The 18,556-nt window shown below is 47.2% G+C and overlaps 1 protein-coding gene across 1 annotated transcript in view; it reads left to right on the top strand.

The window, feature by feature from the left end:
* Nucleotides 1–248: 248 nt before the first annotated feature.
* Nucleotides 249–18,556, top strand: part of CAND1 (cullin associated and neddylation dissociated 1) — a 61,686-nt gene continuing 43,378 nt past the window's right edge. Inside the window, exons 1-2 of the mRNA XM_063927520.1 lie at nt 249–762; nt 11,717–11,860. Of these exons, the coding sequence (XP_063783590.1) occupies nt 695–762; nt 11,717–11,860 (212 nt within the window). The 5' untranslated portion in view covers nt 249–694. The remainder of the gene's footprint in view (nt 763–11,716; nt 11,861–18,556) is intronic.

The raw sequence follows: 18,556 nt of genomic DNA, 5'->3' as shown, positions 1-18,556 counted from the left end.
GCGCCGTGCATAGAAATAAACGCGTATGCATAAAAGCATGAGATATCCAAAACGTCAGTGCGACCGCCAGCTACCACGGTTAGACGACGCAGCCTGTGAGAACGAGGCGACCGCAGCCGCACTGTGTATTCTGCGCTGCAGAGGCCTCTCCCCCTGCCCGCGATTCCCGCCTGCATGAAGCAGCACGGGCTGTCAATTAACTGACTGAAATATCGCTCAGCCAATCAGAGAGCTGGGATCACACAGCGCTGGCAGCGCCACCGGATGCGCCGTGACCTGTGACTCGTCCAGCGTGCGGCACTCTTCCGCCTTGCCACGCCCCCCGCTCGGAGAGCCCCGCCTCAGCAGCAGTAGCAGCTCCGGGGCTGTATGTGAGACACCCGGGTCACCGCCGCGTCTCTCCTCCCTCCCCGGAGGCCCAGCCGCTGCCAGCTCGCCTGGGTGTGGATTGCCAGGAATCGGCGGGTGTGGGCGGGGACTGGCAGGAACGGTCACGCACAGAGGAAGGCGGCCTCCCCCGTTCACAGGCGGTGCTGCGCGCCCCCGGCCCTCTCCCAAGCAGCCGCCAGCGCCTCAGCGACGTCCCGGGCGTGTGGGAGCTGCCGGACAGGCGGGATAGCGGCTGGCACGGGCGCACGGCCAGGAACACCTCACGGTCTCCATCACCGGAGCTCCCGGCGGCAGCAGCAGCAGCATGGCGAGCGCCTCGTACCACATATCCAACCTGCTGGAGAAGATGACTTCCAGCGACAAGGACTTCAGGTGAGCAGCACTGGGCGCCAGGGAGGAGCGCTTCCTTAGGCGGTGAGATCCCGCTGCAGCTGGGGACGGGCTGCGGCCTAGCTGTCACTAGTAAGGCGCTCGCAGTACTAGGCCGCGGCTGCAGGGCTGAGCGCTGTGCGGTGTCACTGTTCCTGCTGCCAGTGCCTGTGTCATATGTGCTCGCTTACCGGCCCTCCACCCATGTGAGGTAGTGCTCTGCCCCCCGGGCCATCTATGCAGAGGCCACACACATCTCACACACACACCAGGGGGGCAGCGATCTGTCATGCTGGGTGATGTGTGCACATGTCTGGAAAGCAACTACAGCATAAATAAAATTATATGAATCTCCTATCCATAACCTTGCATGTATAGCTGATTCGTGCTGGTGTGAGGCTACTCTGTACAAAGGATGAAAATCAAAACTTATTTGTATGGGTGTGTGTGTGTGATCTTGTTAAATGAGTTTAGGTTTGTCAGTAGTGATAATTCAGTTAAGTGTGAGCGCAGTGACACTGCCGGATGTTGTAGGTAAAAATCATCACCCCTTATGCTGGCCATACACTTGAGCGATGCCCCGCGACATCGCACCAGCAGTTCAGGTGCGATGAAATCTCACCTGAACTGCCAAAGTGGTTACCATGCGATAGATCGCATGGTAATCACGTGATGGGCACGTTACCGCCAAGTGGGAGCGGCCTCTGGCCGGTCCCGGCGGGTGCACATCGCAGTGCGATATATCTCATGTGGGTTTAAAACCACATGCGATCGCACTGCGATGCGAGAAATATTATGTGCAGCACATAATGTCTTGAGACGCGATATTCGAGCGGCGTGCCCGCGCATCGCGTCTCAGGGTACCTAAAATGTGCATACAATCCTTTGATTTCTCTCACAGATGTGGTTGAAATTGAACGATAGCACCGATTATCTCATAAATGTATGGGCACCATTAGAGGGGATATGCCCAGCATGCCGCCGCTCAGAGTCCCTATGGTAAGTGTAAGGGCTAGGGTATGGGAGACGTGTGGTAGGGTTACAATACTTACCAAAATCTGTTAAGATTTTGAATGTTGGGGTTCCGCTGCCAGGATTCTAACTATCGATATGCTGAGCACCGAGATCATACCCAACCCCCTGAAAGAGGGCAAGCAGAAATAAGTGATATGCTTTATAAAGCGATACCTTCCCAAGGGCACAAGTCTTCAGTAGGTGCTTGCAACTCATTCATTTAGTCCATATTCTGCGAGATTGTGCCGAAGAGAGGCAGAATGACAAAACCATAATTAAACATGACGCTATACAGATGCATGGAGGTGATTTTCCCATCATGGAAGTAACTGAATAACAGTCAGACAGGTTTAATTATTCTGTAAAATGATACTAACTTCTTTTCAGCCATTTTCATGCTGTTGACCATGTTTATATGTTGGATAATCGTTTAGAATGGTTGTTTCATTGGGTGATCAAACAGTTATTGGGTCAGTGTGTGGCTAGCATAAGTGTAGTTATTGGAGAAACATGTTCTTTCTGTTTTACCATCAAATCAACGTTGTGCCATATTTTCTTAAAGGTCATATACACAGTGAGATGTTAACTATCTCCGATTTAGACTATGCGATTTCCCCGGAGCCCTGAACCACCAATATTGACTATCTTTACCTGAGATTTTGACTGTGAGATTTTGAGTAAGTGCCAATTTTGACTATACTATGTACTAGATTGTACACAATATAATCAAAATTGCCTTGCCAGCACAGTCTATCTTTTATTGCGATACCGACCCCACGGGTGTGCGCATCTGTATCGCAAGCTGTGTACAAACGGTGTGATTTGCACTAACTTTCCTTTATGATTTTGACTGTCAAAATCAAGGTTACATTACACCTTAACAGTAGGCTAATATAACTCTTGTTTAATTATCCTTTTTCTTAAATCCCTATATTTTTATTTTTGTGTATTCCGATTTTTCACAGCTCAACTACAAATAGAGATTTTTTTTTTATATTGTAATTGTGTTGGTGAGATTGTGAGGTTGCTTAAAACAGAAATGAGTACGTTTTTTTAATGTTGACCAAGTCAACTAAATTCACTTTGAATACTGCTGTAAACTCCAAACTATTTAGATTTAGATGTTTTATTAAAACTATATTGGTCACAAAGTTTAGTTTTACAAACTATTTAACTTGTGTGGGCAGGAACCGTAGGGTAATGATTTTTATTATAGACTGTTTGCATCAGCCTTTCTGTAAGGTAGCGCTGTTATGAGTACAATATTTAGGCTTCTAAACTTAATGATTACCATTATTTCAAAGTTCTTAAGCCGGATACACACTATGCCAGAGGTTCTCAAACTCTGTATACATGGCACCCCAACGGACTGTCTGGGTTTTAATTTTATACGTGCTTGGCCACAGGTGACTTATTTAGTACCTCGGTCAATTTGATTCAACCATCTGTACTGAGCCATGGATATACCTAAAACCTCGACAGTTGGGGTGCCTTGAGGACCACATTTGAGAAGCTCTGCACTATACGATTCTTGACCCGACATGGCTATATTTGTCTGCTCAGAGCAAGATTCATGTCGTGTGTACATAGTACTAAGGGCCCGACGGTCGGTGTAAAACCCATTGGATTGGATCACAATATAGCATGTGCTGCACACGTTTGTGTCACTAAAGTGTTGAATATTTTCATTCATCAATTTAAAATAGATGAAATGATTGTGGTTATGAGAGTGAGAACCAATAAGAAGCAGTAATGTAGTGATTATGGCTTCTCATTGACTGCCCTCATCTCTTTCCTTCCAAAGCATTAAACAGACTACAGATTTCAAAGTGGGGCAGTTAGTCTACCCGGTACTCTCTAACCTTTTTCAGGTGTGAAGGGGCCTACACACTGGGTGATGTTTTCGACCAATGATATTATCGATGGTTGGTTTTTACTACACACTGATATCGATGGTCAATTTGGACAATATGAGAGTGCATACATCTATATTGTCCAAATTGAGTTGGCATGTATCAACGATGATCGTTCAACTATGAACGATTGCGAGCATGCGCATCGTTCATCGTTGATGCTTCCACACTGAAAGATGTGAACGATTTATTGTTCATTTATGAACGATATCGTTCATATCTTTCAAGATATACCCCAGTGTGTAGGCCCTTTAAGCTTTCTATGGGTAGTCTCTATTTAATTCATATACTGAAAACTATATACTGAAGTCTAGACAGGCTCAATTGTACTAGCACTGAAATAGCATATTTATATTGGTGATTGCCTGTGGTAACTGCAATTATGAACACTGATGAAGTGGGCTATTACTGTATAATGGTTGCCCATAGTGTACTCCTGTTGTGGCTGTTAAAGTAAATTATTCAGTGCATACAGCAATTAACAAAATTAACTGGGTCCTTACTTGGGGAACTTGGGACTCTATATAGCCTGTATTGCATTGCCCAGTGCAACACCTGGTGCTATTCACGAATGGGAAGATCATGGGAGTCGATACTGATGCAGTGTTCGCAAAAACGCGCTATAGCGCGTTTTTTACTCAGTATTGATGTCCAGGGACTCACTTTTCCAACAAGGGTGAGTCCCCTGGGACGTGCTCCGCTGCAGCCAATCCCTAGCCTGCTTGATAGATTGGCGTGGCAGCCCGGCTTTAAAACCAGGAGGTGGAGCCTTGCCAGTCCGGACATGACAGCGCTACTCTCCGCGACTTGGTGAGTTGTTCCTCTGTGACAGTGGGTAATCCGCAACTTGGGAGAGGTTTTGGCTTCCGAGTGCTGACAGTGTTTCGCGGCCGGGTGCTCCGTGATCCCGTGGCCAGCTCCGGATGGTGGTGGAGCTTTTGCTTTGAGCTGTTACAAGTGGCATTGGGGGAGGGGGCTGTCTGTTCCCGCGGTGGGGGCTGGTTCAGGGACAGCATTACAATGAGCCTCACGGACTCATTAAATGCCGCCACCAGCGATGCTCCTGTTTGCCCGCCCACCGTCAGTGCCCCAGAGCCTGTGCATTAAGACTGCAACTGCACAGTCAGTCACTCACTCGGGTCCTGTCTCCTGGCCATTAAAGGGACTGCTCTTCTCCTCCTCCTCCTCCTCCTCCTCCTCCTTCTCCTCCTCCTCCTCCTCCTCTACAAGTTTTTTACTTTGGCCTCGGCCTCTGAGGACCTTCAGTTTGGTCAATCAGTTCTGCAGGAACCTCAGCACTCTCCCACCCGGTTTGGGAGCTTTGGTACATCCCCATGGTACTAAATGGACCCCAGTATCTTCTAGGACGTAAGAGAACATAGGATTTTAATTAACTACCGGTAAATCCTTTACTCGTAGTCTGTAGAGGATACTGGGCGCCCGCCCAGTGCTTTGTTCTTCCTGCAATGTTACTTGGTTAAGTAATGTTGGTTCAGTCGTTGCTGTTCCTGTTTCAAGTTTGGTTAGCTTGGCTTTCCTCTTATTGTGTGTGCTGGTTCAGAATCTCACCACTATCCTTCCCTCAAAGTATGTCCATCTCCTCGGACACAGTTTCCTAGACCGAGTCTGGTAGGAGGGACATAGTATGGGCTAGCTCCTCCCTCTATCAAATTCTTAAAGTGCCCATGGCTCCTAGTGGACCCGTCTATACCCCATGGTACTAAATGGACCCCAGTATCCTCTACGGACTACAAAAAAAGGATTTACCGGTGGTTATTTTAAAATCCTATTTTCCCCGTACTTGGACGATCTCCTCATAAAGGCGAGATCCAAGGAGCAATTGCTGAAAAATGTTGCCCTTTCACTGACGATTCTGCAACAACATGGTTGGCTCCTAAATTTGCCAAAATCACAGTTGGTTCCGACGACACGGCTGTCGTTCATGGGTATGATTCTGGGTACGGAATTGCAGAGTTTTTTTCTTCCAGTGGAAGAGGCTCTGGAAATACAGAACATGGTAAAACAGATTCTGAAACCAGCAAAGGTGTCAGTTCTTCAATGCACTCGGTTGCTGGGGAAGATGGTGGCGGCCTACGAGGCCATTCCGTATGGCAGGTTCCATGCCAGGGTGTTTCAGTGGGACCTATTGGACAAGTGGTCCGGGTATCCTCTTTACATGCACCGGAAAATAATTCTATCTTCCAGGACCAGAATCTCCCTTCTGTGGTGGCTGCACAGTTCTCACCTTATGGAGGGACGCAGGTTCGGGATTCAAGATTGGATCCTGGTGACCACAGATGCAAGCCTCCGAGGCTTGAGAGCAGTCACACAGGGAAGAAATTTTCAGGGAAAGTGGTCAAGCCACGAAACTTGTCTGCACATAAACATTCTGGAATTAAGGGCCATTTGCAACGGCATTCTGCAAGCAGAACATCTTCGAGGTCTGCCTGTCTTGATTCAGTCATACAACGTAACAGCAGTGGCGTACATAAACCGCCAGGGCGGAACAAGGAGCAGAGCGGCGATGGCCAAGGCCACGAAGATTCTTCGCTGGGCGGAAAGACATGCCAGCGCTCTGTCAGCAGTCTTCATTCCAGGAGTGGACAACTGGGAAGCAGACTTGCTCAGCAGACACGATCTCCATCCAGGAGAGTGGGGTCTTCATCGAGAGGTCTTTGCAGAAGTGACAAGTTGTTGGGGAATTCCTCAAGTAGACATGATGGCGTCCCGCCTCAACAAGAAACTTCAGAGATATTGTTCCAGGTCAAGGGACCCTCAAGTGATATCGGTGGACGCCCTTGTGACACCGTGGGTGTTTCAGTCGGTATATGTGTTCCCTCCAATTCCACTCATTCCATAGGTGATAAAGATTATTAAAAGAACAAGGGTTCAGGTGATACTCATTGTTCTGGATTGGCCAAAAAGGGCATGGTATCCAGATCTTCAGGAGTTGCTCATAGAAGATCCCTGACCTCTTCCGGAGGACCTGTTACAACAGGGGCTGTGCGTGTATCAAGACTTACCGCGGCTGCGTTTGACGGCATGGCAGTTGAATGCCATATCCTAGCCCGGAAGGGTATTCCCAGTGAAGTCATTCCTACTCTTCTTCAGGCTAGAAAAGAAATAACGGCAAAGCATTACCACCGTATTTGGAGGAAATATGTGTCTTGGTGTGAATCCAAGAAGGCTCCTACGGAGGAATTTCAACTGGGGCGTTTGCTCCATTTTTTGCAAGCAGGTGTGGATGCGGGCCTAAAGTTAGGCTCCATTAAAGTACAGATTTCGGCCTTGTCTATCTTTTTTCAGAAAGAATTGGCCTCCCTTCCAGAAGTTCAGACCTTTGTGAAGGGCGTGCTGCACATCCAACCTCCATTTGTGCCTCCTGTGGCACCGTGGGATCTTAATGTGGTATTGTAGCTCCTGCAATCGCATTGGTTTGAACCTTTGCGTAAGGTTGAGTTAAAATTCCTTACTTGGAAAGTAGTCATGTTGTTGGTCTTGGCGTCCGCAAGGCGGGTGTCTGAGTTGGCGGCTTTGTCTCACAAAAGCCCCTATTTAATCTTCCATGATGATAGAGCGGAGTTGAGAACTCGTCAGCAATTTCTGCCAAAAGTGGTTTCATCATTTCACGTGAACCAGCCTATTGTGGTGCCAGTGGCTACTGACGCCTTGGCGGAATCGAAGTCTCTCGATTTGGTCAGAGCTTTGAAGATCTATGTCGCCAGAACGGCTCAGATTAGGAAAACGGAGGCTCTGTTTGTCCTGTGGGCTCCCAACAAGATTGGGGCTCCTGCTTCTAAGCAGACTATTGCGCTCTGGATCTGTAATACGATTCAGCAGGCTCAATCTATGGCAGGATTGCCGTTACCGAAATCGGTGAATGCCCATTCTACCAGAAAGGTGGGCTCATCCTGGGCGGCTGCCCGAGGGGTCTCTGCGTTACAACTTTGCCGAGCTGCTACTTGGTCAGGATCAAACACTTTTGCGAAGTTTTACAAGTTTGATGCCCTGGCTGAGGCGGACCTCTTGTTTGGTCAATCGGTGCTGCAGAGTCATCTGCACTCTCCCGCCCGTTCTAGGGCTTTGGTATAAACCCCATGGTTCTTGAAGCATCCTCTAGGACAGGGCTGGCCAAACCGGTCCTCGAGATCTACCAACGGTTCACATTTTCCAGACCACCTAGCTGGTGCACAGGTGTAGTGATTACTAATTAAGATGTGCTGCTTTCATTCCTAACTGACAATTCTACAGATCTCCAGGAGGCCTGGAAAACATGAACTGTTGGTAGATCTCGAGGACCGGTTTGGCCAGCCCTGCTCTAGGACGTATGAGAAAATATATTATATCCTTTTCTCTTAGTCCGTAGAGGATGCTGGGCGCCCGTCCCAGTGCGGGCTGTATCTGCAGTTTGGTTATAGTTACGCTCATGTTGGGTTAAGTCAATCTGTGACTGTTGTTGGTCATTGAGTTGCATGCATTGTTGTTGAATGCCATGTTGTACGGCGTGTTTGAGGTGTGAGCTGGTCTGTATCTCTCACCTTAGTTTTAAAATAATTAAATAAATCCTTTTCCTCGAAATGTCCGTCTCCCTGGGCACCGTTCCTATAACTGGAGTCTGGAGGAGGGGCATAGAGGGAGGAGCCAGTTCACACCCATTCAAAGTCTTATAGGGTGCCCATGTCTCCTACGGATCCCGTCTATACCCCATGGTTCTTGAAGCATCCTCTACGGACTAAGAGAAAAGGATTTTCCGGTAGGTATTAAAATCCTATTTTTTCTGCCTATCTCCCCCACTGATACTTTCCCTTCATGTCCCTGTGAACCCTTTCAACTCAATTTACCCCCTTTTCTCTCTTACAGACACCTCACATGCCCTCTGCTTCTACCCTTCACCTTCCCCTAGACACCCTCTCCATCCTCCAGTGCCTCTCTGTATCACCCGCTGCTTCTCCCTCTCCCCCTTTTCCTGTCACCCATTGCCTCTCCCTTTCACCAACTCTCCGTCTTCTTGTCAATCTCTCCCCGTCACCCTATACCTCTCCCTGTCAGCCACTGCCATGTGGAATATTTTTAACTTGGAGTGTGGTGGAGGAGGGGACCCAAAGAATAACTTTGCACCTAGGCCCACCAGTCACAAATTCCACCACTGGGCTGGAGGGACTTAAAACTGGATTTAAAGTAATTTTATTTATTTATTATTATTTATTTTTTTAAGACGAGTTTAAAATAAAATAGTGTTACAGCATATAAAGAGCCATTTAAATTAAAATACACAGGTTTATATAGCAGAACTTTGCATTCCCAAAAGAAAAAGATAAGCTGCTTTTGGGAGCACAACTATACTCCTTTCTTGCGACTGTGCCCCAAGTTTGCCATCACTTTTATAGTGTTTACCCACCATGTGTTTAAATGGCTCTTTAATAGCGGTATCCGGACTCCAGGTCGACGCCGATTTGTCGACACACTTTAGGCCGACGCCACAAATAGGTCTACATGAACAAGGTTGACATGAGTTTTTCACTTTATTTATTTTTTTCATTTTTTTTTACTTTTTCCTACTTTACGATCCACGTGGACTGCGATTGGGAACGGTAATTTTGTGCCGAGCACCGCAGTAGTGGAGCGAGGTAACTTACCCTAAGTATGGCGAGCAATGCGATGGGACACGGTGCATTAATTGGGGTTCCCCGTCACTTTACGAAGAAAACGACAGCAAAAAAACATAACTCATGTCGACCTTTTTCCATGGCGACCTATTTGTGGTGTCGACCTTGAGTCCCAGACCCTTTAATAGTAATGCTGCAACTACTGTATTTTAAGCTTCTGTCTTAAAAAGAAATTGTATTCACTTTCATTCTGATAGGACCCCAATTTTCGAAAGTGAGGGGTCATTGGGACCCCCTCTCTTTTTTTGTGTCTGCGTGATCACTGCTGACACCTGCTGTGTCAAGCTGAAACAAATCGGCTGCATTATGCTGCTTTCACATCGCAAATGCCGGATCCTACCCGGTAAGAGAAACGTGTACTTACCGGGTGGGATCCGGCATTTGCGCTCCGTTGCTGGCTTTCCGACCCGGCAATATACCGGGTTGGTTGCCATAGCAGCGGAGGGCGCAGCAGGGGCGGGGGTGGAGGCGGCGCCGGGAGATGAGCTCATCTCCTGCGCCGCCTCTGCCTATACTGTGAATGGGAGCCGTGTCGCATCGGAACGGCTCCCATTCACACTGCGCCTGACCCGGTAATAACCCTTCTTTTTTACCGGGTTGAATTACCGGGTCAGACGACCCGCTAATTCACCAAAGGACCTTTCACATCGCACACGGACCCCGTTTCGACACGGCAATATGCCGTGTCGATACCGGGTTTTTAGTGCGATGTGAAAGGGGTATTAGTGTAGCGTGGTTATGTGACTGTTGCAGGATAAGTGTGTAGGGAAATTCAAGGATAGTATGTTTTTTTTGTTTTTGTTTTTATTAAATTACAGACATTGCTAAAATTGTCAATGCCGATGTTCAAATATCATCAATTTGAGCTTTAAAGATGATGTACATGCACAAAGTTTGCACATTTTTATGTGCAACTAGCGTTTGTCCATGGCTTTGTTTGCGTGGATGTTTGTTATTACTCTAATTTTATAAAGTAGTAGTGTTATCTAATATTGTGATGCATTTTTTAGATTGTACACATTGATCACAAAATTTCTTTGTAAACAGTATTTGCAGTTTTTTCTTCATGGATTAACACAAAAAGATGCTTGGGGCTACGAACCCAGTGAGCAAGCCATGTAAAGCAGCCAGTGGGAAAAATCAGCTAGTCCTGAGATCTACACCTGCAGTGCTGAGTGTTTTGCCCCTGTGACTTGTTGATTGTCAAAGCGTATTTATATATGCATACATATATTCCTGTTTATTGTGTGTATACTATATACACGCATACATATGTGTATGTTTGAAGAAGGTTGTGTGGGTGGTATTGGCGCTATTCCTCTCCTTAAAGCTGGATGAATGTCCTTATCCCTCCTCTAGGGTAACAGGACTCCTTAGAAATGCACTCCCACGTTATAATGGGATGGCAGCCCTTTTCTCCCGTGGCTTGCTGCTCAGGCTAACCAATTTAAATCTAAAAGACAAAAAATGAGAATAGGCGCCTCCTAGTGCATTATCTCACATAAATCGTGACCTCCCCCTATAGTAACACCCCAGTGAATTCAAGGTGTACCTTGGAATTCCACCATTCAAGGTACACCTTGTATTCACTGGGGTGGTACTATAGGTGGAGGTCACGATTTATGTGAGATAATGCACTAGGACGCGCCTATTCTCATTTTTTGTCTTTTATATGTGTATGTTTGTGTAGTTATTTTGGACTTGAGGGGCCTTGTTTTTCCTTTATTGCTCCTCTCCTTGATATCACACCGAGATCATACATACCTTTATTTCTAGGACCCTAAGCTATATAATGGTGAAAACGCGATACAAATTATCCAGTCGTTTTTGCATAATGCCAGAACAGGATTTTTGCTGTGTGCTTTTTAAGTGGTGCAAGTAGAGATTTGCAGTGCTGGTGGCAGCATGGTTCTGGTAATACAGTCGGTGCAGATGCCCAGCAGTACATCACTTTGAAATTCACTCTAACCCCCCCCCCCCCCCCCCCCCAAGTAGTCTTAAGGACCTGTGACTTCAACAGATTTTAGAATGTGTGGGAGATAATGGTATATCACTTTCTTTCCTAATATCACACCTGATAATTGCAGAATTGTTAAACAGTTAAAAAGTAAACACTCAGAGCTGTATTAAGATGTTAGTCAATGTGAACAGGAGTGCGAGTTGAGAAAGTCATGCATTCTTTATATGACAGATCTGGATAATAATTCATTGAGGTGGAAAGTTTGCGTTTTGATATCCCCCAAAGCTGTATCATAAATAAATGGGGGAAAAATGCCTCTTAAAATATCTACATTTATTAAACAATGCATGTTTTTTTTTTATACGTTCAGAATTGTTGATATACTGCATTTGAAACTATTATAGATTCATGGCAACTAATGACTTAATGACCGAGCTTCAGAAGGACTCCATTAAGCTGGATGATGACAGTGAACGGAAAGTAGTAAAGATGATTTTAAAGCTATTAGAGGATAAGAATGGAGAAGTTCAAAATCTAGCTGTGAAATGGTAAGAATAAATTACTTCTAAGAAATCCTACACTCTTAAACTTCTTGTCCCTGCTTTCTATGTGTGTAGATAGGTTGTTAGCATGATATAATGGTGTCATTTTAGTGATGACTGTTAATCTGAAAAGTCTGTAGTGATAACTGCAAAAGAAAACAGTCTGACAGTACATTGTCTGTTGTACGCTGTCCCTTGTGCATCACCAAATCATTTCTTTTCACAGCTTTACTAGTGCCTATTTGAATTCTAACCAAAATTGGATTTGGTTTGACTTATTTTGCGATTATAATCCATACGGTTTTTAGCTGTAAGGCTTTATGAACTTGGTCACACATTTTACTAGGGGGGAAAAAAGCTTAGGTTGCATTAAAACGTGAAACTGCGCCTGAGAGGAAATAATGATATGTGATGGAAGCCAATGACTTTTGTAAACGAACTGTACTGTTTAAGAAACGCTTCTAACCTGCAATATACCAAAAGAAATTTATATAAAAATTAAATAGGGGGGGACAAGGGGTGCACATTATCAATGTACGAGTATATAGGTTAATGTGACAGGTCTGAACAATGTCCACTCCAGAGGGTGGCATCTCACCACTCTGTTTTAGGTTTTGGTCTTTAAATGATGATGTTGTGGTCCAGAGCTTAACAGTCAATGTGAATAATCTGATGCATAGGAAGGTGAACAGACTACTGTACAGACTGGTGGAGAAAGATGTTGTCAGGTTCTTATGAGTGATGGGTACCCCTAAGTTGCTGACTGTCCTCACCAGTGACCTGGCATTGACCGGGATGGTGCTTTTACAGGCGCATCTCGGTCACCAAGGCATCGGGAAGCGGTCACAGTCTCAGAAGGGGAAAGGGACACAGCTTCTAGACCTGAATAGGACTGACGTCTGTGCTCCACCCCTTCTTACAGAGTCTTGCCTATACCTCCTGCTCTGTATCCTAGCGTCCGTCTTCGCAGCTCTCTCCAGGTGTCCTCCTTCACTTCCTCCTTCACCAGTCACGTGACCGGAGTGCTGTGCGTGCCTTTACCTCCTTCCTATTCTCGTCTGTAGGTTAAGATGGTAAATGAAGCTCTGTTAAGTATGAATGCAGGGTTAGTTCTGATAGAGATGATGCTTGTGCTTCTGAATTGTGCTCCTATGAGCTTAGGAGCAGGATTCACCTTCCTATGCATCAGATTATTCGCATTGACTGTTAAGCTCTGGACCACAACATCATCATTTAAAGACCAAAACCTAAAACAGAGTGGTGGGACGCCACCCTCTGTAGTGGACATTGTTCAGACCTGTCACATTAACCTATATACTCGTACATTGATAATGTGCACCCCTTGTCGTCTTCCCCCCTTCCCTTTCCCCCCTCTTTAATTTTTATATGAATTTGTTTAGATACATTGCAGGTTAGAAGCGTTTCTTAAACAGTAATTTTCTCTAACGTCCTAGTGGATGCTGGGGACTCCAAAAGGACCATGGGGAATAGCGGCTCCGCAGGAGACTGGGCACAAAAGTAAAAAGCTTTAGTACTACCTGGTGTGCACTGGCTCCTCCCCCTATGACCCTCCTCCAAGCCTCAGTTAGATTTTTGTGCCCGAACGAGACGGGTGCAGGCTAAGGGGCTCTCCTGAGCTTCTTAGTGTAAAAGTTTAAAGTAGGTTTTTTATTTTCAGTGAGACCTGCTGGCAACAGGCTCACTGCACCGAGGGACTAAGGGGAGAAGAAGCGAACTCACCTGCGTGCAGAGTGGATTGGGCTTCTTAGGCTACTGGACATTAGCTCCAGAGGGACGATCACAGGCCCAGCCATGGATGGGTCCCAGAGCCACGCCGCCGTCCCCCTTACAGAGCCAGAAGACTGAAGAGGTCCGGAAAATCGGCGGCAGAAGACGTCCTGTCTTCAATAAGGTAGCGCACAGCACTGCAGCTGTGCGCCATTGCTCTCAGCACACTTCACACTCCGGTCACTGAGGGTGCAGGGCGCTGGGGGGGGGGCGCCCTGAGACGCAATAAAAACACCTTTTTTGGCAAAAAATACATCACATATAGCTCCTGGGCTATATGGATGCATTTAACCCCTGCCAATTTTTACATAAAAAAGCGGGAGAAAGGCCGCCGAAAAAGGGGCGGAGCCTATCTCCTCAGCACACTGGCGCCATTTTTTCCTCACAGCTCCGTTGGAGGAAGGCTCCCTGACTATCCCCTGCAGTCCTGCACTACAGAAACAGGGTAAAACAAGAGAGGGGGGCACTAAATTGGCATATAAAATATACAGCAGCTATATTAGGGAAAAACACTTATATAAGGTTATCCCTGTATATATATATATATATATATATATATAGCGCTCTGGTGTGTGCTGGCAAACTCTCCCTCTGTCTCCCCAAAGGGCTAGTGGGGTCCTGTCCTCTATCAGAGCATTCCCTGTGTGTGTGCTGTGTGTCGGTACGTTGTGTCGACATGTATGAGGAGGAAAATGGTGTGGAGGCGGAGCAATTGCCTGTGTTAGTGATGTCACCCCCTAGGGAGTCGACACCTGACTGGATGGTCTTATGGAAAGAATTACGTGATAGTGTCAGCACTTTACAAAAGACTGTTGACGACATGAGACAGCCGGCAAATCCGTTAATACCTGTACAGGCGTCTCAAACACCGTCAGGGGCTCTAAAGCGCCCGTTACCTCAGGTCGATACAGACACGGACACTGACTCCAGTGTCGACGGTGAGGAAACAAACGTATTTTCCAGTAGGGCCACACGTTACATGATCACGGCAATGAAGGAGGTTTTGAACATTTCTGATACTACAAGTACCACAAAAAAGGGTATTATGTGGGGTGTGAAAAAACTACCCGTAGTTTTTCCCGAATCAGATGAATTAAATGAGGTGTGTGATGAAGCGTGGTTTTCCCCCGATAAAAAACTGCTAATTTCTAAAAAGTTATTGGCATTATACCCTTTCCCGCCAGAGGTTAGGGCGCGTTGGGAAACACCCCCTAGGGTAGATAAGGCGCTCACACGCTTATCAAAACAAGTGGCGTTACCGTCCCCTGATACGGCCGCCCTCAAGGAACCAGCTGATAGGAAGCTGGAAAATATCCTTAAAAGTATATACACACATACTGGTATTATACTGCGACCAGCAATCGCCTCAGCCTGGATGTGCAGTGCTGGGGTGGCTTGGTCGGATTCCCTGACTGAAAATATTGATACCCTGGACAGGGACAATATATTATTGACTATAGAGCATTTAAAGGATGCATTTCTATATATGCGAGATGCACAGAGGGATATTTGCACTCTGGCATCAAGAGTAAGTGCGATGTCCATTTCTGCCAGAAGAGGATTATGGACGCGACAGTGGTCAGGGGATGCGGATTCCAAACGGCATATGGAAGTATTGCCGTATAAATGGGAGGAGTTATTTGGGGTCGGTCTATCGGACCTGGTGGCCACGGCAACGGCTGGAAAATCCACCTTTTTACCCCAAGTCACCTCGCAGCAGAAAAAGATAGTCTTTTCAGGCTCAGTCCTTTCGTCCCCATAAGGGCAAGCGGGCAAAAGGCCACTCATATCTGCCCCGGGGCAGAGGAAGGGGAAAAAGACTACAGCAGACAGCCTCTTCCCACGAACAGAAGCCCTCCCCCGCTTCTGCCAAGTCCTCAGCATGACGCTGGGGCCTTACAAGCGGACTCAGGCACGGTGGGGGCCCGTCTCAAAAATTTCAGCGCGCAGTGGGCTCACTCGCAAGTGGACCCCTGGATCCTGCAGGTAGTATCTCAGGGGTACAAATTGGAATTCGAGACGTCTCCCCCTCGCCGGTTCCTGAAGTCTGCTTTACCAACGTCTCCCCCCGACAGGGAGGCGGTATTGGAAGCCATTCACAAGCTGTATTCCCAGCAGGTGATAATCAAGGTACCCCTCCTACAACAGGGAAAGGGGTATTATTCCACGCTGTTTGTGGTACCGAAGCCGGACGGCTCGGTGAGACCCATTTTAAATCTGAAATCCTTGAACACTTACATAAAAAGGTTCAAGTTCAAGATGGAGTCACTCAGAGCAGTGATAGCGAACCTGGAAGAAGGGGACTATATGGTGTCGCTGGACATCAAGGATGCTTACCTCCATGTCCCAATTTGCCCTTCTCACCAAGGGTACCTCAGGTTTGTGGTACAGAACTGTCACTGTCAGTTTCAGACGCTGCCGTTTGGATTGTCCACGGCACCCCGGGTCTTTACCAAGGTAATGGCCGAAATGATGATTCTTCTTCGAGGAAAAGGCGTCCTTAATTATCCCTTACTTGGACGATCTCGTGATAAGGGCAAGGTCCAGGGAACAGTTAGAGGTCGGAGTAGCACTATCTCAAGTAGTACTACGACAGCACGGATGGATTCTAAATATTCCAAAATCGCAGCTGATTCCGACGACACGTCTGCTGTTCCTAGGGATGATTCTGGACACAGTACAGAAAAGGGTGTTTCTCCCGGAAGAGAAAGCCAGGGAGTTATCCGACCTAGTCAGGAACCTCCTAAGACCAGGCCAAGTGTCAGTACATCAATGCACAAGGGTCCTGGGAAAGATGGTGGCTTCTTACGAAGCGATTCCATTCGGCAGATTCCACGCAAGAACTTTTCAGTGGGATCTGCTGGACAAATGGTCCGGATCGCATCTTCAAATGCATCAGCGGATAACACTGTCTCCAAGGACAAGGGTGTCTCTCCTGTGGTGGTTACAGAGTGCTCATCTCCTAGAGGGCCGCAGATTCGGCATTCAGGATTGGGTCCTGGTGACCACGGATGCCAGCCTGAGAGGCTGGGGAGCAGTCACACAGGGAAGAAATTTCCAGGGCTTGTGGTCAAGCATGGAAACGTCACTTCACATAAATATCCTGGAACTAAGGGCCATTTACAATGCCCTAAGTCAGGCAAGACCTCTGCTTCAGGGTCAGCCGGTGTTGATACAGTCGGACAACATCACGGCAGTCGCCCACGTAAACACAGGGCGGCACAAGAAGCAGGAGGGCAATGATGGAAGTGGCAAGGATTCTTCGCTGGGCGGAAAATCATGTGATAGCACTGTCAGCAGTGTTCATTCCGGGAGTGGACAACTGGGAAGCAGACTTCCTCAGCAGACACGATCTTCAGCCGGGGGAGTGGGGACTTCACCCAGAAGTCTTCCACATGATTGTGAACCGTTGGGAAAAACCAAAGGTGGACATGATGGCGTCCCGCCTCAACAAAAAACTGGACAGATATTGCGCCAGGTCAAGGGACCCTCAGGCAATAGCTGTGGACGCTCTGGTAACACCGTGGGTGTACCAATCAGTGTATGTGTTCCCTCCTCTTCCTCTCATACCAAAAGTACTGAGAATCATAAGAAGGAGAGGAGTAAAGACTATACTCGTGGCTCCGGATTGGCCAAGAAGGACTTGGTACCCGGAAATTCAAGAGATGCTCACGGAAGACCCGTGGCCTCTACCTCTAAGAAAGGACCTGCTCCAGCAGGGACCATGTCTGTTCCAAGACTTACCGCGGCTGCGTTTGACGGCATGGCGGTTGAACGCCGGATCCTGAAGGAAAAAGGCATTCCGGATGAAGTCATCCCTACCCTGATCAAAGCCAGGAAGGATGTAACCGTACAACATTATCACCGTATTTGGCGTAAATATGTTGCGTGTTGCGAGGCCAGGAAGGCCCCTACAGAGGAATTTCAACTGGGTCGATTCCTGCATTTCCTGCAAACAGGACTGTCTATGGGCCTCAAATTAGGGTCCATTAAGGTTCAAATTTCGGCCCTGTCAATATTCTTCCAAAAAGAACTAGCTTCTGTTCCTGAAGTTCAGACGTTTGTCAAGGGGAGTACTGCATATACAGCCTCCTTTTGTGCCTCCAGTGGCACCTTGGGATCTCAATGTAGTTTTGGGATTCCTAAAATCACATTGGTTTGAACCACTCACCACTGTGGACTTAAAATATCTCACATGGAAAGTGGTAATGCTGTTAGCCCTGGCTTCAGCCAGGCGTGTATCAGAATTGGCGGCTTTATCCTATAAAAGCCCTTACCTAATTTTTCATACGGACAGGGCAGAATTGAGGACTCGTCCTCAATTTCTCCCTAAAGGTGGTTTCAGCATTTCACTTAAACCAGCCTATTGTGGTGCCTGCGGCTACTAGGGACTTGGAGGATTCCAAGTTGCTGGACGTAGTCAGGGCCCTGAAAATATGTTTCCAGGACGGCTGGAGTCAGAAAATCTGACTCGCTGTTTATCCTGTATGCACCCAACAAGCTGGGTGCTCCTGCTTCTAAGCAGACGATTGCTCGTTGGATTTGTAGTACAATTCAGCTTGCACATTCTGTGGCAGGCCTGCCACAGCCAAAATCTGTAAAAGCCCATTCCACACGGAAAGTGGGCTCATCTTGGGCGGCTGCCCGAGGGGTCTCGGCTTTACAACTTTGCCGAGCAGCTACTTGGTCAGGGGCAAACACGTTTGCTAAATTCTACAAATTTGATACCCTGGCTGAGGAGGACCTGGAGTTCTCTCATTCGGTGCTGCAGAGTCATCCGCACTCTCCCGCCCGTTTGGGAGCTTTGGTATAATCCCCATGGTCCTTTCGGAGTCCCCAGCATCCACTAGGACGTTAGAGAAAATAAGAATTTACTTACCGATAATTCTATTTCTCATAGTCCGTAGTGGATGC

The sequence above is a fragment of the Pseudophryne corroboree genome, chromosome 6 (assembly GCF_028390025.1).
Source record: "Pseudophryne corroboree isolate aPseCor3 chromosome 6, aPseCor3.hap2, whole genome shotgun sequence".
Taxonomy (NCBI): Eukaryota; Metazoa; Chordata; class Amphibia; order Anura; family Myobatrachidae; genus Pseudophryne; species Pseudophryne corroboree.
Note: the sequence above shows the minus strand (reverse complement) of the source record. Positions and strands in the feature narration are given on the sequence as shown.